This window comes from Capra hircus, unplaced genomic scaffold (genome assembly GCF_001704415.2).
Source record: "Capra hircus breed San Clemente unplaced genomic scaffold, ASM170441v1, whole genome shotgun sequence".
NCBI classification, from domain to species: domain Eukaryota; kingdom Metazoa; phylum Chordata; class Mammalia; order Artiodactyla; family Bovidae; genus Capra; species Capra hircus.
The window spans coordinates 59,238-82,988 of record NW_017190073.1 but is presented as its reverse complement, the minus strand read 5'-3'; the positions used below and the strand labels follow the sequence as shown (position 1 = coordinate 82,988).

The 23,751-nt window shown below is 40.3% G+C and overlaps 1 protein-coding gene across 1 annotated transcript; it reads right to left on the bottom strand.

The window, feature by feature from the left end:
- Positions 1-355: 355 nt before the first annotated feature.
- VBP1 (VHL binding protein 1) lies at positions 356-23,737 on the bottom strand. Its single transcript, XM_018045049.1, has 6 exons — positions 23,597-23,737; positions 19,216-19,340; positions 7,899-7,965; positions 7,475-7,573; positions 4,454-4,592; positions 356-1,892 (listed from the first exon to the last, which is right to left on the bottom strand). Exons 1-6 carry the CDS (start codon positions 23,687-23,689, stop codon positions 1,822-1,824), a joined length of 594 nt encoding a protein of 197 aa, XP_017900538.1. The 5' UTR covers positions 23,690-23,737; the 3' UTR covers positions 356-1,821.
- Positions 23,738-23,751: the final 14 nt, after the last annotated feature.

The following is a 23,751-nucleotide window of genomic DNA, read 5'->3' as shown; positions in this document are numbered from 1 at the left end:
TAAAAATTTTGCAGACAAAATTATTTAAATTATGTTTTTTAAAAAACCTATGCGTAGGAAAAGAAATGGAAGCCATAGAATCATTAAGGGGCGGCTGCAAGTGGAACTGAAATGTCTTTTTTCCTCCTATTTTCTAAACGTTCTCAAGTGAACATGTTTTACAATGGAAACGTTGATTTCAGTTGCATTTTCAATGCATTTGTTACTCAATATCACAATTTTATAGTCAATCTTGTGCTCATTATGCTTTCAGGTATACTATACTAATATTAGGCTTGAAAAAATCATGTCAAATCAGGATGGTTATGTTATTCTGAAAATGTAAACTGTTACAAGAGAAATAATCTGGCAGATGCAAGATTTAAATGTCTTTTATTTAACAGAGCCTAATACTCTCTCTGACACATACTGCATACTCAGGTAACATTTGTTGTGCTTAGAAAACCTAAAATTCCTATTTAGATTTTCATGGACTTAAAGGAAGACAAAAGGAAGATCTTCTGACTAAATCATTCCTGTTAACAGGAACATTTCATACCAATATACTTACCATAATAAAGTTTGGGGGAAATTTAACACTTAAAAATATATTAAGATGTTTACAAAGCTCAAATTCTAAAATACAGGAATTTAAACTCATGAAAGAAACCCTGAGAGGAAATTTTGGTATCTCTCAGATTTAACTTCTGAATTGTTTGCTTATCTATATTCCTTCCAAAGGGATCTTCTGTTGTTTCTACAAACATAAAAGGTTCTGGACATGGCCAGTTATACATGCAAGTAAATAAACTTTACAAAAGACCCATGTTGATTTTAGAAAGAATAACATGATAAAGGTGCTGTGCTACAATTAACTTCACTGCTTTAGTATCATGAAATACAAGTACAAAACATTGTACAAGTATACTCTTTGCTACAGGGACATGGAACAATACATTTGTGTTTTTACCAGAATTCTGTATCACCCAGCCACTGTACCAATGGCTTTCCACAGGGATTTTCTACTACTCTTATGAAGTTTTACCATGAATAAAAAATCTCACAACTCTTTTAAACCACTGAAGATTTACATTTATCTTAATATTCCTGTCTTGCTGCTTTGGAGAACTGTCAAGAAGTACAAAATCACCTCAGGCAAGAGTTTTCAGTAGGTAATTTTGTTATTTCATGTTGGCCAAGATGTACTTTATGTTCGCATTGCAAAGGCTCTGTGTACCTGTATCGGGTTAGAAAAGGTGTTGTCTCAATAGCCCTCTTACTATTTAGGAATGCAAATTGCCATTTCCTTAAAAGTACAGAACATTACATAGTTATTAGCTAAGCAGTAATTCATGAAACTCCATTTACAAAGGACAAATAACAACAACAGAGGACCATAAAGCCCTACGTGTACTAAAGAAAAACAAATTTTCAAATATTTCAACTGTTTTTTCTACCTCTAAACTGGTTTAACCATAACACAAGTGAGTTACACCAGGCAATACAGAAAAAGTAAACTGCGCTAAACTGTCCAGAAATCAGCTTCTATAACATATCTCACAGTTTCTAGCCCTTTTGGCTAAGACTTCCCTTATAAAAAACAGACAAACAAACAAAAATGATGAAAGCAGCATTTACTTTGTTGGAAATGCAAAAAATAAAATAACAACACTGTAAGTTTCATAAAATATTTGCAACTAATTTTGTTTTTATAAATAAATAAAGTGGTGCTTATCTGTTTTTAAAGTTTTAATTATTCTTGCTGTTAAAAATCATTTAGTTATGTCAACTTTTAAGCATAAACATGTTTGGAAAACTGAACCACATTTTTAACTGCCATCTTTATGCTTTGTTCTTGGTAGAATCATCTTTGTTTCTTCTCTTAACATCCCAATTATAAACTCTGGCCATATCTGCAAGAACTGTCAAAGAAAATGCCAAAGCCATTCGAAAGATATTGTGCAGTCACACACTGAATGAAAGACAGAAATCACACACACAAAATACTAGTGTCTACAGCAAGGTGTAGTATCATCTGCCAAGCAAAGACTGGAACAAACTTCCACCAAAACCTAGTCAAGACCTCAAATCAATGATTGTTTAGCATAGCTGGTCAACTATAGTATTATATTTGACACATGTGTGCTTGACACTCCCAACAGTTTTCAAGAGAGCCCCTCATCCACAGTATTTCAAAGGTGGTTCAAAGCATACCCTGACATGCAATATTTAAATTATTACAATTTAATTATTACTAATTTTATCTCTTACCCTCTGTTTGGCTTAATTTATGCAATCTATTCAGCATCTATATCTTTTCCTTTCCACAAGCACCACCCTGCATAGGCCTTCACCTATCAGTGCTTTCTTTCCCGGCTAATGCCTTTGGTGGTGTGTCCTGAAGGTACAATATTATCTTCTAGGTATTTTATCTTTTTGTTCCCTCTGAATGAAGTCTCCACATTACCAGTCATGTGCTATCCCCTGCTCTAGGCCTCAGACAGGCCTTCACCCAACCCCTTAAAACCTGTCATGCACTACATGCTATGGAGGAGAGAAAACGTGGAGCTCCTACACTTGAAGAGCTCCCAGTCTGGCATGAAAAACAAATTTTAAGTACTATATGCAAAGTGCTCAGGAATCACAGAGGAGCAACAGAACACCCCAAGAGGACTAGAAAATGTTCAGAAATGTTCTGCTGCTTGAGCTGAAAGACAAAAGATAAGATGGAGGAACCCAAGCAAATAGGGGGATATCAATCTAGATAGGAGGAACCAAATGTGGACATATAAAGGGCATGCCTCATTTAGGGGGTGAGGAAAACCACCTGGGGTGATTTGGACCTTGGGTGCACCAGGGGAGGACCAGGGCAGGAAATCAGTCAGTGGCACATGGAATTGAGACTGGCAGGGACCACCCCCGCCCAGAGTGCCCATGTGCATAGCTGACATGTAACAAAGAAGCACTGAAGCATTATAGCCAGAGGAATAAAAATAAGAAGTGTGACTCAGTGAATTCACAGCAGAGAGAGTGTAAAGGACTGGGAGGAGGAAAACAGAGTAGAAAACTGCCATACGACCCAGCAATCCCACTGCTGGGCATACACACTGAGGAAACCAGAATTAAAGAGACACGTGTACCCCAATGTTCATCACAGTACCGTTTACAATAGCCAGGACATGGAAGCAACCTAGATGTCCATCCTTAGATGAATGGATAAGAAAGCTGTGGTACATATACACAATGGAATATTACTCAGCTATTAAAAAGAATTCATTTGAATCAGTTCTAATGAGGCGGATGAAACTGGAGCCTACTGTACAGAGTAAAGTAAGTCAGAAAGAAAAAAAAAATACCAATACAGTATATTAACACATATATATGGAATTTAGAAAGATGGTAATGATGACCCTAGCAAAAGAAACACAAATGTAAAGAACAGACTTTTGGAATCTGCGGGAGAAGGTGAGGGTGGCATGATTTGAGAGAACAGCATTGTAACATGTATATTATCATATTTGAAACAGATCACCAGTCCAGGTTCTATGCATGAGGCAGGGTGCTCAGGGCTGGTGCACTGGGATGACCCTGCAGGATGGGATGGGGAGGGAGGTGGGGGGGTCAGGCTGGGAACACATGTAAACCCACGGCTGATTTGTGTGAATGTATGGCAAAACCCACCACAATATTGCAAAGTAATTAGCCTCCAATTACAATAAATAAACTACTGACCCTCGGTTCTAAAAGGCCAAAATGAGCATAACAGAGAGGTAAGATTGACTCCCAGGTTTCTGTCTTGAATGACTGTGTGGGGCCAATGATTCTGACAATGAGGAGACACAGGTCAGAGGGAAAACGCCAAGAGCTGGGTTTCAACACAAGAGCTTTCCCTTTCTCTCTGCTAAAAGAAATCCTACATTATCCTTAAATACAGTCTCAGCCCTATCTTCTCAAAGACTTCTGAAATCACTCAAGCTCACATCTATTGCCCTCATTTTAAACTGCCTTGGTACTGACTACCTGAAGTTGACTGACTTCTATTTTGCTATGAAATGATCACTAGCTGTCTCACGTGTGTTTTGTCATTCTTTTTTTACACTGATCTCCTCACCAGCGCATGCCCCACACAGCATAGCACAGCTGTAGGAACACAGGAGACCCTTAACAAAGAGTTGTGGAACTCTAGTACTTAACTAGCTATAAAGATTATTTTGAGAAAATATTTGAACTAGAAATACTCATGTACTAAATTGAATTTTCTATTTCCACACTTTCACACCTCAAATTCAGATAAGTCTATCTATAAACTTATTTCAGTATTAGTTCTAAAATATGTCATTTACTACTGTTATAAAATCTGCAACTTAACATTAGTCTAAGAATAAGGACATTCTTCTCATTAAAGCAATGCACATAAGAACATAAAAAACATTTTTCTCCTTTCCCCCCTTTGCCTTTCTTTAGGAAAGGATACTGACTTCCGTGGTAGTAAACTGATCTCGAAGAAAGTCGAGGTCTTCCTCAAGAGAATCAAGATTCTTTGTGGCCGTCAATAAATTCTTTTCCAACAACGCCTGAGCTTCATCAATATCATATTCAAGCATTACGTTTGCCTGCAGAGAAAAGCATGACAATGAGTGAACACTGACTTTGTGCTTCATAGGTTAGAGCAGTGGTTGGCAAACTGAAGCCTTTGAGTCAAATTTGGCCAGCCATCTCTTGTCCTAAGTTTTTTGGAAACCCAGCCGCTCTTTATTCACTTAAGACTTTCATGCCGCAGTGGCGAGCCAAGTACTAGTTGTGGCAGAGACCATGTGGTCTGCAACACCAAAAATATTTACTCTCTGGCTTTTAACACAATAGTTATTGCCCTCTGAGTTAGAGAATATATTTACATACATTATATCATTTTTTCCTCAACTCTACAGTGAAGAAAATAGGCTCTGAGAAGTCAGCTTACCTATGATTTCAGAGATACTAAATAAATGGAAGAATTAGGATAGGAACCAGTATCTTTAGTTACCAAACCCTATCTTTCTACCATCTCCATCGGGACACTAAATCAACTAAAGTAGTTGTTTCTGAGCTTAAGGTAGAACTTTAAAGTTTTCAAAGACATACGTATTATCTACATTTGGTCCATTAAGAGAAACAGCTAGCTTTAACTGCCCCCTTCCAACCTTCATCAGATGCCAGAGGTGAAGGCAAGGTGACCAAGTCTGGATCTAAGATCTGGAGTAACTGCTGACACTTGGGAAGGCATGCACTTTTGTAACAGGGAACCGTACCTTTCACAGCTCTGAACTATCACCTGACTTACCACCAGGCATTTCCTGAACCACTTTCATCACATGACAAATGGAATTTAAAAATTACTCAAAGGACTGTTGTAAGAATTAATGAGACAACATGAAAGGACTTAGCACCAAGCAGCTGCTACATACTTATCAACTGAATATGCCAGTTCATTATAATTCCAAGTGAGTAAGTGAAAGCCGCTCAGTCGTGCCTGACTCTTTGCAACCCCATGGACAAGGATTTCCCCAGGCCAGAATACTGGAGTGGGTAGCCCTTCCCTTCTCCAGGGGATCTTCCCGACCCAGGTCTCCCGCATTGCAGGCAGATTCTTTACCAGCTAAGCCACAAGGGAAGCCCTTGTGATAATTAGAAAGCTGCATAAATTTAGACAGGACTAAAATATTCAGTGCAAAGTAAAGGCTTCTCCAAACCCAGATTCCCAATCTCACTTCTCAATTACTGATACTTAGCACATTTTTTCCCAGAAAATGTCTACACTTTGCTTACTTGTAACAAGAGGGATTCCCTGGTGGCTCAGACAATAAAGCATCTGCCCACAATACGGGAGACCCTGGTTCGATCCCTGGGTCAGGAAGATCCCCTGGAGAAGGAAATGGTAACCCACTCCAGTACCTTTGCCTAGAAAATTCCATGGATGGAGGAGCCTGGTGGGCTACAGTCCATGGGGTCGCAGAGTTGGACACGACTGAGCAACTTCAGGGCTTCCCTGGTGGCTCAGACGGTAAAGCATCTGCCTGCAATGCGGGAGACCCAGGTTCGATTCCTAGGTCGGGAAGATCCCCTGGAGAAGGAAATGGCAATCTACTCCAGCACTCTTGCCTGCAAAATCCCATGGACAGAGGAGCCTGATAGGCTACAGTCCATGGGGTTGCAAAGAGTCAGACATGACTGAGCGACTTCACTTCACTTTTAATAAGAGGAAATAGAATACATTTTAAAACACTTCATTCGTGTCAAAAACCATCAATCATTCATTCAAGCGTATCTCCTTAGTTGATTCACTCCTCAAACTCCTCTCTACTTGCCAGTCTAACAGGCATCTGAAGACTAACATGCCCAAAAGACAACTCCAAGTCGTCCTGCAAACCTGTTAGTCCTTTGCGTGCAATATGAGTCATATATATTTTTTCTTGTTGTCTTTTTACTTTGCTCATGGTTTCCGAGTTTTGAGGCCCGAAAAACCATCCTTATTCCAGGGCTACAATTATCTGTGACTTGGTCTACAACTCTGATGGTGTCACTATTTCATGTGAGTACATGATCCATTTGGAATCCATCTCGTGTAAGGTAGGCTCCAGCCATAATTCTCAGGAGAGCGCTCCCTGTTGTCCCAGTCTACTTTATGGAATCATCTTATCTCCACGTGCTGATTAAGTGTGGGCCAAGGAGAAGAGAAACCAAGGAGGATAACCTCTTAGATCTGAGCTACTGGGTGGCTAGCCGTTCCATTTATAAAACTAAAACTAATCAAGAATGGGAATTATGTTTGTAGAAATAAATGTATAAACTCTGAAATGTTACCGCTAACAGAAATCAGGAAGGAGGAACTAACAGATACGAGAAGTGAGTTTCTATGTAGGATCTGCCAACCTTTCATGGTCCTAGAGTGCCTCTTGGGGATGACTGTACAGGATAGCAGCGAGTGGAAATCCTCCCAATTTGCTACTTTGCATAGGAACTTGCCTGAGGTAGCAAGACCTACCTGTGTGGTCAGGCATAACTTGGTTGATCATGGGACTCAAGAGTAGTAACAGGAAAAATCATAGACAAGGTCTCTGAAATCATCACAACTGAAATGTTTAACTTTTTCAAATGGGTTCTAACCCCAAGGTTTTTATAATAATCTGTTCCCCCTTAAGTTCAGAGAGATCTTTCTAGAACTCATAAACTCTGATAATGAACAAACATCTATCTGAGGTTCGACAATACCTTCTGTTACCTTTAACAGATAAACTGCTAGCTGGAGGGAAAGCCGGGTTTTGGTCCATTTTGTTTTGACCGGAAGAGACTCGAGCATGTTTCTGCGGCAATCTTTCTCATACTCCTAGTCCCCCGCAATGCTACCCCTTCATTCCGTCCATGGTCAAGTGCTCCTCTCCAATACTGCCATGTTGGGGAAAACACACTGCCTTACCAAGTGTCAGCCAAGGAAGCTGTGACAATGACACTGACTTACCCCCAACCACAGACACACTTTATCGGTAGGAGGAACTGAAGCTTTGCAATACAGGTTATCTGCCAGTAAGAACCTGGTCTCCAGTGAACTGGTGGACTCCTTCAAAAAAAAAAAATAAATACATGACGGTACTGTAAACTGTCCATCTTAATACCAAGGTCATACAAGCGATTGCAGAGCTGAGCTTAAGCCATTTAAAACAGTCTCACCCCACAGACAAATCAGGTGGAGGAACTGAGGGACAGAGAGGTAAAGGAGAAGGGTAAAGAAAGGACCACTGGGGCCACAGGACTGCGCAGGGAGTGCATACATCCTGATTCCTTCCAGCATGGGTTCAAATACCAGAGACCAAGCAATCAAGGAACACGTGTCTCTGCTGAACTATCCTGGTTTGCTCATGTTTACAAACAAAAAAGGCACTTACTTTTTTCTTCTGCATGTATTTTAGAATTTCTAAAGTCTGCTTAATTTCAGGAATCTGGCCCTTTAGCCTGTGAATAAGAAAAAGGTTACTTTAGTATCTGGCACCAAGAAACAGTCTTACTAGCTTTGTACTTTCTATTGATATGTTTTGAGGACAATATGTAAATATGAAATAGTCAATCTATTTTATATGTAAGATATTAAATGAACTGTTTATTAAAATATCTAAGATAATTCAGACATAAATATTTATTAAACTACTTCAATATAACAGCAAATACTTATGGAATACCTATTGTGAACAGAGTCCTGTTCTATATGTCAAATTCTCCATTAGTTAGCTTTTCTGGGCTGTGCGTGCTTAGTCACTCAGTCGTGTCCAACTCTTTGTGACCCCATGGACTGTAACCTGCCAGGCTCCTCTGTCCATGGGGATTCTCCAGGCAATATCAGAGTGGGTTGTCATGCCCTCCTCCAGGGGATCTTCCTGAATAAGGGATTGAACCCAGGCCTCCCGCACTGCAGGCAGATTCTTTACCAGCTGAGCCACCAGAAAGTCATATCCCCCAGAGGTGATTCAGAGGTTCTACATTTAATTAGAATTGCATTTTAAATAGATTAAATTTTAAATAACATGCATTCAAGTATTATATTCTCAACTGGAAACCACCAACTTAACAGCAGCAAGTGCAGGGACAGCTTCTCAGCATCTGCACTTCTCACAATGCAAAATCAACTGAATGTGAAACACACCACAATAAGATACAGTATAATTTCATAATCCTCTTAAACTTTGGGTGATTTAACTTTTATATTGAAAAATACTATTTTCTTTTCAAGTTAGGTAATAATTGTTACTAAAATTATAAATGGATCATTGGTTTGAACCCAGGAAATTTACGAAAATGATAGACATGATGAGACTGATCAAACTGAACCAACTGGACATCCACACATTAAAAAAATGAATCTGAACACAGACATACATACACATTTCACAAAACTTAAGTTGAAATGAATCACATATGTAAAGTATGATACAAACTATAATGCTCCTAGAAGATAACACAGGAAAAAAGCTAGATGACCTTGAGTCTGGTAATGATTTTTCAGATATTAATATCAAAGACATAATCCATAAAAGAAATAATTGATGTGATAGACTTTAATGAAAAGACAAGCCACAGACTGGGATAAGATATCTGTGAAAGACACATGTGATAAAGGACTGGAATCCAATATATACAACGAACTTTCAAAACTCAACAATAAGGAAAATTGTATTAAAAATGGACCAAAGGACTTAATACCCTACCAAAGAAGATATACAAATGGCAAATAAGCATATGAAAAGATGCTCCATATCATATATCATCAGTATCAGTTCAGTCGCTCAGTCGTGTCCGACTCTTTGTGACCCCATGAACTGCAGCATGAGAGGCCTCCCTGTCCATCACCAGAGAAATGCAAATTTAAACAATGACATAACCACTGCACACCTATTCTGCGCTTCCCAGGTGGCGCTAGTGGTAAAGAATCTGCCTGCCAATGCAGAAGACGTGTGTTTGATCCCTGGGTCAGGACAATCTCTTGGAGGCAGGCGTGGCCACCCACTCCAATACTCTTGCCTGGAGAATCCAATGGACAGGAACCTGGTGGGCTACACTCCATGGGATCGCAGAGTCGGACATGACTGAGCCACTGAACACACACACACCTATTACAATGGCCAAAATCCAGAATACTGACAGCTCTGGATGCTGGTGAGGATATGAAGCAACGTTAATTTTCATTCATTGCTGGAGGGAATGCAACATGGTACAGTCACTTACAGGCTATGGTTTTTCCAGTGGTCATGTATGGATGCGAGAGTTGGACTGTGAAGAAAGCTGAGTGCCAAAGAATTGATTGCTTTTGAACTGTGGTGTTGGAGAAGAGTCTTGAGAGTCCCTTGGACTGCAAGGAGATCCAAACAGTCCATTCTGAAGGAGATCAACCCTGGGATTTCTTTGGAAGGAATGATGCTAAAGCTGAAATTCCAGTACTTTGGTCACCTCATGTGAAGAGTTGACTCAATGGAAAAGACTCTGATGCTGTGAGGGATTGGGGGCAGGAGGAGAAGGGGACGACAGAGGATGAGATGGCTAGATGGCATCACTGACTCGATGGACGTGAGTCTGAGTGAACTCCGGGAGTTGGTGATGGACAGGGAGGCCTGGCGTGCTGCGATTCATGGGGTCGCAAAGAGTCAGACACGACTGAGCGACTGAACTGAACTGAACTGAACAGTCACTTTAGAAGACAGTTTGTCAGTTTCTTACAAAACTAAACACATTCTTACCATATTTTCCCTAGTGGCTCAGATGGTAAAGCGTCTGCCTACAATGTGGGAGACCCAGGTTCGATCCCTGGGTTGGGAAGATCCTCTGGAGAAGGAAATGGCAAGCCACTCTGGTACTCTTGCCTGCAAAATCCCATGGACGGAGGAGTGTTGTAGGCTACAGTCCATGCGGTCGCAAAGAGTCGGACACGATTGAGCAACTTTACTTACCATACGATCCAGCAATCATGCTCCTTGGTATTTATCCAAAGGAGCTGGAAACTCAGGTTCACACACAAAAACTACACACAAATGTTTACAGCAACTTTATTCATAATTGCCCAAACTTGGAAGCAACCCAGATGCCCTTGGTAGGCAAACGGAGAAATAAGTTGTGGTCCATCTGGACAAAGGAATAATATTCACTGCTAAAAAGAAATGATATATCAAGCTATGAAAAGACATGCAAGAAGCCTAAATGCATATGACTAAATGAAAGAAACCAACCTGAAAGGGGTACTACATACTGTAGGATTCTGGCTGTAAGACATTTTGGAAAAGACAAAACTATGGAGACAGTAAAAGCATCACTGGTTGCCAGGAGTTTAGGAAGGGGAGGGAGGGATGAATGTATTGCACACAGAGAATTCTTACGGCAGTGAGACTACTCTGTATGACACAATAATGACAGATACATGTCATTGTGCATATGTTCAAACCTATCAAATGTACAACATAAGAGTGGACACTAATGTAAACTATGGACCTTAGTTAATAAGAACATATCAATATTGGTTCATCATGTGTAACAAACGTTCCACTCTGGTGAAAGGTATAGATAATGGGAAGGTTATACATGTGTAGGGGCAGGGGCTAAATAGAAAACCTCTGTACTTTATGCTCCATTTTGCTACAAAACTAAAACTGCCTTTAAAAATAAAGCTTATTCAAAATAATTTTAAAAAACTACTAGCAACTGATTCCCAAATGAAGTCACTCTCACTGACAAGAGATAACAATATGCTGAAAACACTCAAAGCCAAACTCAGAGAATACAGAATGAGACCGTTTTAGCTCTTTTGTTTTTGACGATTAGAAGCTGCCCAAGGCTTTCAAGTGTTTCACATGGAAAAATGTGCAAAACTATTCTGGGGAGTCCTGGCAAATCCCAGTGTAATCTGTAACCAAATGGACTAAAAACGGACTAAAAATAAGGCTGTGGTTCTTTCAGAAGACATGCAACTAAATATTATTAGAGATCAGCATGTAAATAAATTCTAAATATGATAATGAACATGTACTTCCTGAATCATATAAAGGAAGTCACAGTACATGTGAACGAGGTTAGCATGGCAAACTTCTTTACAATCTGTGCTACTGACCTGGGAAATGTGTCACCGAGGCCTGCTGCTTGAAAAATAGTATCACTATCTGGCAAGACAACCCAGTGAAGAGTGGAGACACACACATTTAGCATTGATTTTTTTTAAGCATAGCTTGAAGGCTACTGTTCTGTGAACTCTTTACGATTCAATACAGATGTCATAGATCTCTCAATTTTGCTTCTCTTTGTCTATGGTGATAATGTAAATGCGAGAAAGATGTAGACGTGTTCATGCGTATAGTATCTGATAGACATGTAACATTAGTACGTTCAGATCAAATTGTTTTGGTCATACAAATGATTTCTATGTTATATTGTTGTACATGTAGATATTACATGTAATATATAGGTTATGAAGCATAGCAATCAATCAAGCAGCTGCAACTCTGGACATCTCAGGAACTAGACCAAGGCCACTGTGCATGTCTGAGCAATACACCCTCCCCACCCTTGTTGTTCATTCGCTAAGTCGTGTCTGATTCCCCACAACCACATGGACTGCAGCACACCAGGCTTCTCTGTACTTCACCATCTCCCAGAGTTTGCTCAAACTCATGTCCACTAAGTCAGTGATGCCATCTAACCATCTTACCCTCTACTGCCACCTTCTTCTACCCTCAATCTTTCCCAGCATCAGTGTCTTTTCCAATGAGTCAGCTCTTCATATCAGGTGGCCAAAGGATTGGAGCTTCAGCTTCAGCATCAGTCCTTCCCATGAATATTCAGGGTTCATTTCCTTCAGGATGGACTGGTTTGATCTTCTTGCTGTCCAAGGGACTCTTAAGAGTCTTCTACAGCATCACAATTTGAAAGCATCGATTCTTCATTGCTCAGCCATCTTTATGGACCAACTCTCACATCCATATATGACTACTAGCAAAACTACTGACATCACTGGAAAAGTGATGTCTCTGCTTTTTAATATGCTGTCTAGGTTTCTCAGTTTTTCTTCCAAGGAGCAAGTGTCTTTTAATTTTGTGGCCGCAGTCACCATCCACAGTGATTTCAGAGCCTGAGAAGATAAAATCTACCACTGTTTTCACTTTTCCCCCATCTGTTTGCCATGAAGTTATAGGACCAGATGCCATGATCTTAGCTTTCTGAATGTTGAGTTGTAAGTCATTTTCATTCTCCTCTTTCACGCTCATCAAGAGGCTCTTTAGTGCCTCTTTGCTTTCTGCCATTAGAGTGTGGCATCTGCATATCTGAGGTTATTTCTCCAGGCAGTTTTGATTCCAGCTTGCGATTCATCCAGCCTGGCATTTCGCAGGATGTACTCTTCATAGAAGTTAAATAAGCAGGGTGACAATATACAGCCTTGATGTACTCCTTTCCCAATTTTGAACAAGTCTGTTGTTCCACATCCAGTTCTAACTGTTGTTTCTTGACCTGCATACAAGTTTCTCAGGAGACAGGTAAGATGGTCTGGTATTCCCATCTCTTTAAGAATTTTCCAGTCTGCTGTGATCCACAGTCACAAGCTTTAGCATAGTCAATGTCGCAGAAGTAGACGTCTTTCTGAATTCCCTTGCTTTTTCTTTGATCCAACAGATGTTGGCAATTTGATCTCTGGTTCCTCCCTACCCTGCTCTGTCCCAAAAAATAGCAGCTCTCCTGAACTGTGGGTTTATAGTCCCTTTTTTACTTCTTCAAATAGTTTCATTACAGTTACGTGTATTCCTAAACAATATATTCTTTGCTAGTTTCTTGATACAAATGGGCTCTTGTTAGTTGCATTTTTCTGGTGTTTGCTTTATAACCCAATCAAATTCCTAAGAGTTGTTCATCCATTTTCACTGCTGTGTTATATACATTTACAAATATAATACAACCGGTCCATCCATTATCCTGCCAAAGGACATCTGGGTCAGTTCTAGGTCTTTGTTATTCTATGAACAATGCAAATTTCTAGGTGAGAGGTGAGACAGAGGGAACTAGATCAAGTCTTCAAAGGGAGGAGCATTTAAGGCTAAAGGGCAAATTTCTAGTTGTTTTTCCTCCCTCTAAATTGCCCTGCATGAATCACATTACCTACCCCATGACTGTAACAGGGCAGGAAAACAATACTATTGGCCAGAGGCAAGGAGAGGTCAGACTGAGGGCTGAGAAGAAAGTACTGGCCCCTAGTAGTTCTGTTCTCCCCATCGTCCTCCCAGGGGAGATGCCAGTGAAACCAGTCAAAGAGAAAGGAATGGAAAGAATCTCCCAGAGCCTGAGGCACTTGGCTGAGGAGAAGGAGCGTTTGTCTGATGGCCATGCCATAGAGTGTAAACTCTGCCCACCAGGAAGGACTTGAATTACTCACTCCCACTTCCACACATATTACTGGCCAAAGGGAACGGATATCCCTGAGGGAATATGAGCTGACAGGGGAAAAAAACGGTCATCTGATAAACTCAACTACAAAATAAATTTAAAAAAATAAACTCAACAACCTCTACCGGATGAAACAAGTGCAGTTTAGTTCAGTTCAGTCGCTCAGTCATGTCTGACTCTTTGTGACCCCATGGACTGCAGCATGCCAAGACTCCCTGTCCATCACCAACTCCTGGAGTTTACCTAAACTCATGTCCATGGAGTCGGTGATGCCATCCAAATACTAAAAGATTATACAGTGAATATTTTTAAATACCTCAAAAAGACAAGACAGGATACTGGTAATATAAAAAAGAAATGAGTAGCTGTAAGAACCAAAAATACTAGGTATAAAAAATGTTAATGGCTGAAATAAAGGACTCATGGATAGCAATCCATTTAATCGCCAAAAGACAAAATTACTGAAGTCAGCAGAAAAAAAGAAACAATAAACAGAAAGGGAAGGCAGAATTAGAAGAGTTAATTAACATCCACATTAACATGAATTCCAGAATGAGAAAAGGAAAAAAAATTAACAGATGATCAAAAAAACTGATAATCACAAAATTTCCAGTTACAGAAATTTATAAAAGCACATAAAAATTAATGTGTTAAAGAGACCACCACATGAAAATTATGAATTAACAAGTAACTTTTCAAGCTGAAGGTAAATTTATATGACAGGGTGCAAGAAAAGATAAACAACATGTGTAAAAAAAAGGTTAATATCCACACTACACAGAGCCATCTGCTGTAAAACAATCAACCACAGAAGTAGTTTTGTTGCATGGCTGATATCACAGAGGTTAGGGAACTTTCAGGAGGAAAAATAAGATAAGAATAAAACTGGAAAAGGCTTTGAGTTGAGCAGTAAGGACTACAGAAAAGCATGTGTCTCAAGGCAGGTGCCAATACCAGCTGGAGACCTGAGCCTGGGCCCCTGACTTGCACTTCAGTTGGGAGCTCACATATTAAGTGCAAGAACTAGGAACAGAGTTCAAGAGGTCCAAGGCTGATACAGATGCACAGCTCCCAAAAAGCAAACTCCTCTATGGATAAAAGCAATCCACACAGGTATCCATGGCTACAGGAACCTGAATATAAGTCAGTTAAGAAAGAATTTAAGAAAGATAGCCTCAAAAAAGACAAATCTGTATGCAGGTCAAGAAGCAACAGTAAGAACCAGACATGGAACAATGGACTGGTTCCAAATTGGGAAAGGAGTATACAATGCTGTATATTGTCACCCTGCTTATTTAACTTATATGCAGAGTACATCATGCAAAATGCCAGGCTGGATGAAGCACTAGCTGGAAGCAATATTGCCAGGAGAAATATCAATAACCTCAAATATGCAGATGACACCACCCTTATGGAAGAAAGCAAAGAAGAACTAAAGAGCCTCTTGATGAAAGTGACACAGGAGAGTGAAAAAGTTGGCTTAAAACTCCAACATTCAAAAAACTAAGATCATGGCATCCAGTTTCTCACTTCATGGCAAATAGATGAGGAAACAATGGAAACAGTGAGACAGACTTTATTTGGGGGGGGGGGCTCCAAAATCACTGCGATGGTGATTGCAGCCATGAAATCAAAAGACACTTGTTCCTTACAAGAAAAGCTATGACCAACCTAGACAGCATATTTAAAAGCAGAGACATTACTTAACCGACAAAGGTCCATATAGTCAAAGCTATGGTTTTTCCAGCAGTCATATATAGATGTGAGAGTTGGACCGTAAAGAAAGCTGACTGCCAAAGAATTGATGCTTTTGAACTGTGGTGTTGGTGAACTCTTGAGAGTCCCTTGGACTGCAAGAAGATCCAACCAGTCCATCCTGAAGGAAACAACTCCTGAATATTCATTGGAAGGACTGATGCTGAAGCTGAATTCCAAAACTTTGGCCATGTGATGTGAAGAACTGACTCATTGGAAAAGATCCTGATGCTGGGAAAGATTGAAGGCAGGAGGAGAAGGGGACGGCAGAGGATGAGATGGTTGGATGGGAACACTGACTCAATGGACATGAGTTTGAGCAAGCTCTGGGAGTTGGTGACGGACAGGTGTGCTGCAGTGCATACAGTCACAAAGAGTAGGATGCAACTGAACTGAACTGAAAACAAAAGAGCTGACAATCTTGAAAGTATCCAAAAAGAAAAATGAGCTTATCTAAATAGATAGGTTGGATTTTAAAAAAAAAAGGAAAAAAAAAGCATGTTGTTTACATGGAACACCCTTAAATATAAATAGTAAAAACAGTTGAAAGAAAAGGCATTGGAGAAGATATACCAAGAAAATGTTAGCCACCACTCCCGGGCATATATCTGGAGAAAGCCATGATTCGAAAGGATACATGCACCTCAATGTTCACTGCAGCACTGTTTACAACAGCCAGGACATGGAAACAACCTAAATGTCTATGGACAGAGGAATGGATAGAGAAGATACAGTACATATGTACCATGAAATATTACTCAGCCATAAAAAGGAATGACATCATGCCATTTGCAGCAACATGGAGAGACCTAGAGATTGTGATATGGAGTGAATTAAGGCAGAGAAAGACAAATATCATGTGACACTGCTTACATGGGGAATCTAAAAAAAAAGGGTACACGTACTTATTTACAAAACAGAAACAGACTCACAGATGTAAAAAACAAACTTATGGTTACTAGGGAGGAAATAAAAGGTGAGGGATAAATTCAGAAATTGGGATTGACATATACACACTACTTTACAGAAATCACATAACTAGTGAGGACCTACTATATAGCACAGGGAACTCTGTAATGACCTATATGGGAAAAGAATCTAAAAAAGAGTGGATATATGTGCATGTACAGCTGATTCCCTTTGCTATATGGCAGAAACATAGTATTTATTATAAATCAACATACACCAACAAATTTTTAAATGTTAGCCAAAACAAAGGTGAAGTAGCTCTAAGTTTCCAACAAAACTGCTTAAAACAAGAAGCATTATTTTACATGGGTTTAAAATCAGCAAGAAGACTTCATAATTCTCAAACTGCACGTATCTAAAGAAACAGAGTAAAAAGCTTTAAAAAAAAAAAAGGATGGAAATTGTTTTAGGTTAAGGTGGCGGCAGACTCAACATGTATGCTTCTAACTGTTCAAGTAGCCAGGGAAAATACACACTTCCTTTGCAGCCAGGCAGCAGAGAGCTGTTGAGGTGACAGGGACTACAGGGCTAATCTTGCCAGGGACAAACTGAGAGGTGAGCTGATTTCTTACAGCCACTTTTACCAAAGAGAACATAAAGGGACGTTTCTGTTTATAGCAACATGCCAGCTTATTAAGAAATAAAAACTAAATAACTGAATTAGAACATCAGCATTTTGCAACTCATCATTAATGGATTGAGGAATTAAGTATTATTGTAGGAGAGAACTAGATACTATCTACCTCTTAATGGAGAAACCACACACAAACCTATGAAAGTGTTACCAAAACAAAAAAAGAGAGAAACAAAAGAAAAACCTGATTATGAACAAGACTACAGAGACAACTATCAATGTATACACAGAAAGGGCAATACTTGAAAAGCCCACTACTGCTGTGAAATTTAGCAACATCCTTCTGAATAACCCATAGATTATAGATCTAAGTGTGAGATAAACAATAAAGCTCTGAGAATAAAAGAATGAAGAGAATACCCTCATGAACTTGGGATATTTCTTAAACAGGATACAAAAAGCACTAACCATTAAGGAAAAAAAAAACCTGTTAAATCAAAGTACATTCAAATTAAATGGTAAGTCAAACAGAATGTCTACAGTGTATCCATTTTAAAAAAGAGGAATTCCCATCGAAACACCAACTTTTGTATCTCTGCCTAAGAGATACCCTCACACCCAGACTACCCTTCCTCCCTTTAGTCTGCTTCTAAGCTCATAACCAGCCTTCAACATTCTACACAGCTATCTGCTCCTCTTGGAAGTTTCCCCTGAACCCCTGTGTTTCCGTGCAGTTCACCCCTTCCCCTCTGCTAACTCATCACTCTGTACCACAGCACCTTAACTGCTATATTTTGTGTACTTCTTTTATTTACATACCTATCATGCCACTAGACTATACCCCTACTGAAAGCAGATATTGGTATTTTACCCAAAAACAGTATCTGGCACCTATTAGGTACTCCATAATATTTGATATCAGAATGCTGGCACATGTATATAGCAGGTCTCCGTAAGTATTTATTACAGTGAATTGACTGCATAAGCTACTATAAAAATATAGGGGAATAAAGGACTGAAAATGAGAATACTTTTGGCCCAAGCCTATTAGTTATGAAATCTTGGGAAAGTCATAACTTCTGTGGGTCTGCCATCTCACTGGCAAAATGAAAAAATGAAGTAGACATTTAGGATGTTATGATCCTAGATGCTATGGAATAACGACTTCAATACTCATTCTCTTAGGTTTTCAAAAGCATCTTAGACTGACAACAGCAAGTGCTGGCAAGACTGAAGAACTGGAATTCCCATACATTGCTGTAATGTAATATACAACAATACTTGCAAATAATGCAATTATAATTGCATATAACTGCAATAATGTAATACTGCTGTAATGTAATAATGTAATGTGGCCGTATAATACGCTAGAGCCACCTAGGATCTTTGGCAGTTTCTCATAAAATTAAACATAGTTACCATACAAGTCAGTGATTCTACCTCTTGGATAATAATCCAGGAGAAATGAAAAGATATGTCCATGCAAATATTTAAAACCAAATGGGGAAACAACCCAAATGTCCATTAATAAGCAAATAGATAAAAACAGACAAAAACTGTAGTAAACCCACATATAGTGGAAAATGACTCAGCACTAAAAAGAAACTAATTTATTGATACCCACAGTACCATGGATGATGACTCTCAAAACCACTATACTAAGTGTAAGAAGCCTGACATAAAAGAGTAGTTACTATATGGTTCCAGTCATATGATGCTCAAGAACAGACAATACTAATTTATGGTAAAAATAATCAGAACAGTGTTTGTCTCTAAGAGCGGGCATGGTTGGCCAGAAAGGGCTGAGGAAACTTCCTGGGTAACAGAAATGTTCCATGTGTTTATCTGGGCAGTGGTTACAGAAATGGATACATTTAACAAAATTCATAAAACTAAATATTCAACACATAGACTTTTTATCTGTATGCAAATTATCTCAATCTTTCAAAAGTTTCAGCGATGTAATATTAACCTTAAAAACTTAGAAATTTTTCACTTACCTCCTTTTTTTTTGGGCAAGATTGAGTTCCATAAACTTATACTTCTGATACTGTTCATCCAGCTTCTTCAGTACAATATCTGCAGTCTCATTCCCAGGCTGTTTCATGAAGGAATCTACATCTTCCTTTTAATATCAAAAAGAATACATTAAGAATTTTACAATTCATACCTCAGATTTTTGACGGCTTTAGCTTTTTTAAAACATAAAAGGAGCTTGGGGGCGAGGGGGCGGGGAGAGCTTGTGTTTCTTTTTCTCCGAAGACTTGTTTTTAACTTTTTTAGTTATAAAAAGTTAGAGACCATTTCAGACAGTGCACATACATACGTTATATAGTCAATTTATTCTTCTCCCACCTTCCTATTTACATATAGGGAAAGATGACCTTGCTGCATTATATATATGCCATGCAGCACTCACAGTAAATACAAAAATTACCAACAAACATGTCATTTAGTCATGTGCCTTAGCCACAAAATAATTCAAAATTATTCATTTTATTACTTACAATTTTAATTCTACAAGCTCTGCCATAAAAATCATGCTGAATATGGTCATTAGGTTCCCAAGAGAAGCCACAAATACTTCCTTAAGTTATCAACTGATCGAAATAAAGTAAGCCAAAGTGTTAAAGTGTTAGTTGCTCAGTCAGGTCTGACTCTTTGTGATCCCATGGACTGTAGCCTGCCAGACTCCTCTGTCCATGGAATTCTCCAGGCCAGAATACTGGAGTGCGTTGCCATTCCCTTCTCCAGGGAATCTTCCCGCCCCAGGGATCAAACCCAGGTCTCCCGCATTGCAAGCAGACTCTTTTACCATCTGAGCCACCAGGAAAGCCCAAGCCTAAAAGGCAAACAAAACAATCTTTCCTAACAGGAATAAATAAGCAAAAGAAAAGCAATAAAACTGAACAGCATTTTTAATGTATACTACACATGCTTGTCCCTGAAGAAAAGCTAGTTAAATAGATAACGATCAGGAACTAAGTGGAACTCTATAGAAACAAAGGAGATTCTGTAAGAACTTTCCAGTAGTTTAAACAACTTTAGTCCTTCAATACAGGAAACTTAAATTTAGACTTCTGCTGCTGTAGTTCATTCTCCTTGCTTGTGTCTAAGCTTCTAATAACATGTGCTGGAAACTTATTTATTTTCCTGTAACAATCCTTCTAGGTAGATGCTATCTCCGTTTTATTTCCAAATTATCTTACAGTTTCTGGGATCTCTGCTTATCTGGGATAAGCATTATTCTTATCCATGCTTACTAGCTAGGTTTCCCTGATGCCTCAGCAGGAAAAGAATTGGTCTGCAACACAGGAGATGCAGGAGATAAGGGTTCAATCCCTGGGTGGGGGAGATTCCCTGGAGGAAGGCACGGCAACCCACTCTAGTCTTCTTGCCAGGAAAATACCATGGACAGAGGAGGCTGGCAGGCTACAGTCCATGGGATCGCAAAGAGTTGGACACCACAAGTGACAACAGGTGAGCACGTGCTTACCAGCTTGAAAGGAGTATTTTAGCCAAAACCAAGCAACAAGAAAAAGGAAGAGAAACACAGCAAAGGAGTGAACTATGAAGCCATCAAGTTAGACACTGTAAAAAAAGAAAACTGAAAAAGCCTGAGGCAACAGCTGAGTTCTGCATGGCGATCAAGTGCAAGGAGATAGCATTTTGGAGATAGCATCTTCCTAGAAGGATTGTTATAGGAAAAGAAATGTTTCTGGCACGTGTTATTAGAAGCTTAGACACGAGCAAGGAGAAGGAACTACAGCAGCAAAAGTCTGTGGTTAAGACCCAGGGGCTGCATGGCTTGAATGCTGGCTGCATCACGTACTAGCTGTGTGGACCGTGAGGCAGTTGTTTAACTCTTGTCTTGGCCTCAATTTCCTCATCTGTAAAAGAAAAAAGTGCCTCTTCCTCACAGGGGATTAAATGAGTTACCACATGTCAAAGACTCAGAAGAGGACACAGAAGCTAGTAAGTGTTCAACAAACATTAGATATGGCTAAAGGAACAGATGGAAGCACCAAGAATTCTACCCTGGGGTGGTGGTCAGAAAAATCTACAGAGGTCATATCTGAACTAGATGTTGAGAGATGGTGCAGCCAAACAATGGACAAGGGGGAAAAAGATCAATTAAAGCAGAGAAAGAAAAAAATTACTGTACCAACTGGAATAGGGAAAAGGCAGTCTGACTTCTAACCACTATGGTACATTGCCTTATTACCGAAATGAATATGTATTAAGTATCTACTTGCAATACTGAAAGCACATTCTCTGTTTCTCAGAAGAAATCTGTAAGTAATGTTATCCTTATTTCAGTTAAGAAACAGAGGGGCTCAAAGTTGTAAAACAATATGCTCAAGATAAGTAGCAACTGGGAAGCAGAGGCAGGATTCAAACTCTAGTCTCGAAACCAATGTTCTTTCTAAAATACCATGCTATTTCCCATTAGTTCGGGAATATAAAAATATTTATATAAATTTGGATTGTTTATATAATGTATTGATGGAAATTTTAAAGATCTAGAAAAAGCAACTCATAACATTTTAGAGAAAATGCATTTTAAGATAACACTTTATATAGCCCCTTGATAAACTTCATCTTCCTGAATTAGATTTCTGAAGCCATCATTTGTTGAGCACCATGAATGCAGGATTTTAAGGCACTATGGAAATTCAATCTGACATTTAGTTATGAGTTTATACTGTGTGTCAGGCACTGTGCTAGATCAGGGGGCAAGATAATGACCTCACTTTCCTCCCAGCAGCAGAGCACGGCATGGAAGTAGAGGTCTGGAGCCCACAGACTGACCAAGTTTAAAGCTTGGATAACTCACTCACACATTGTGTGACTTGGGGCAAATTACTCAAGGGCTCTGGGGCTCAGTCTGAACATGCACAAAATGAGAATAAGAGTATTTGCCTCTTACTGAGTTGTGTAAAAGCATTAAGAATGTGCCTGGTACTCAACAAATTTTGTCTCTTGTTGATGATTAAGTGGGAGATGAGTGGAAGGAAATAAATGGCACACTTCAGGGACAAAAATAAAATAAAATAAAATAGGACAAAACTGAGTCAGCCAATGCAAATATTCATACAGTGCATATAAAAGTGGTCTAAATAAAAGACAAGGCTCTTCTGAACGGTGGACGATTTCATCAACAAAAAGCCAATCCAGGTTCAATGCATAAGACAGGGTGCTCAGGGCTGGTGCACTGGGACGACCCTGAGAAATGGGATGGGGAGGGAGGTGGGAGGGTGATTCACGATGGGGAACATATGTACACCACTGGCTGATTCATGTCAATGTATGGCAAAAACCAGTACAATACTGTAAAGTAATTAGCCTCCAATTAAAATAAATAAATTCTTTTTAAAGGCAGAGATTAAGACAATATCGGGACAAAGAAAAAGGTGGAGAAATTTCCATTAAGGTTTTATAGTAGTTCAGCCAGAACTGAGTGAAGATGGGTGACACTGGCCTGGAACACCCATCAGGTTTTCTCAACACTCAACTAGTTCTCAAACACTATTTCGAGAACAGCCTTATGGAGAGACAGGATTGAAAGCCTCTACGTGCTTCTCTGTTTGGCCTTGGTTTAGTCTCCCCGTTCAATGAACCCTCCAACACGGCATTGCCGGCTTCCTCTGTGAACTGCACCCTATGGACTCTCTACGTTGTTAGAACCGTGTACCTCAAAGTGATTACAAGTGGCTTCACTAGAAGGAAATGGCAACCCACTCCAGTATTCCTGCCTAGAAAATCCCATGGACTGAGGAGCCTGGTAGGCTACAGTCCATGGGGTCACAGAGTTGGACACGACTCTGCAATTTCACTGTCTAGTGAGCGCCCGCAGCCAGCGGGCTAAGGCCTCCATGGCCTAGCGGGTTTCACATGGCCTTCGAGAGCTTTCCCGGCCGACGCCCCCATCATGGGGTCTTCTTCGGAAGCCACAGGCCGCCGCAGCCCTTCCACACCCGAGATGTCATTTCCGAGCTTCACACCTGAGCCCCAGCTCCGTTACCCCATCCCCCTCGGTCTCCCCAGAATCTAGGCTGAGGGTCCAGCTTCTCACCGCCTCCCGTCTTCTTGGAAGCGGGGTCGGAACCGCAGGCCGCGGAGGGCGGGGGAAGGCGGTCCCTCAAAGCGGCCCGCCTCCACCCCCGAGTCCTCCGGCCCCGCGCCCGCTTAGCGCCTGTGACCTGCTCGGACGGCAGGCCCCCTCCCAGGCAGGTCCCGCCCCAGTTTAGTTTCCAGGCCGGAGCGCCCCCTCCCAGGTAATTGGGCCCAACGCCTCTCTCCCCAACAACCAAGTCCCCGGTGAGGGGCCAGGAAGAAAGGCTACAACAGCGTAGCATCAAACACCCGCTGGCCACTTACCACAAAAACCGCTTCAGGAATCCCCAGGTGGAGTCGCCTCCCGTTCCCCGCAGCCACTTCTCCTACACCACAACCGTCCTTAGAGGCCGCCATTTTGGAGAAGCGAGGGCGCGACTAACGTGCCTCGCGAGCGGCCTGTAGCCGGGGGCCTGTGA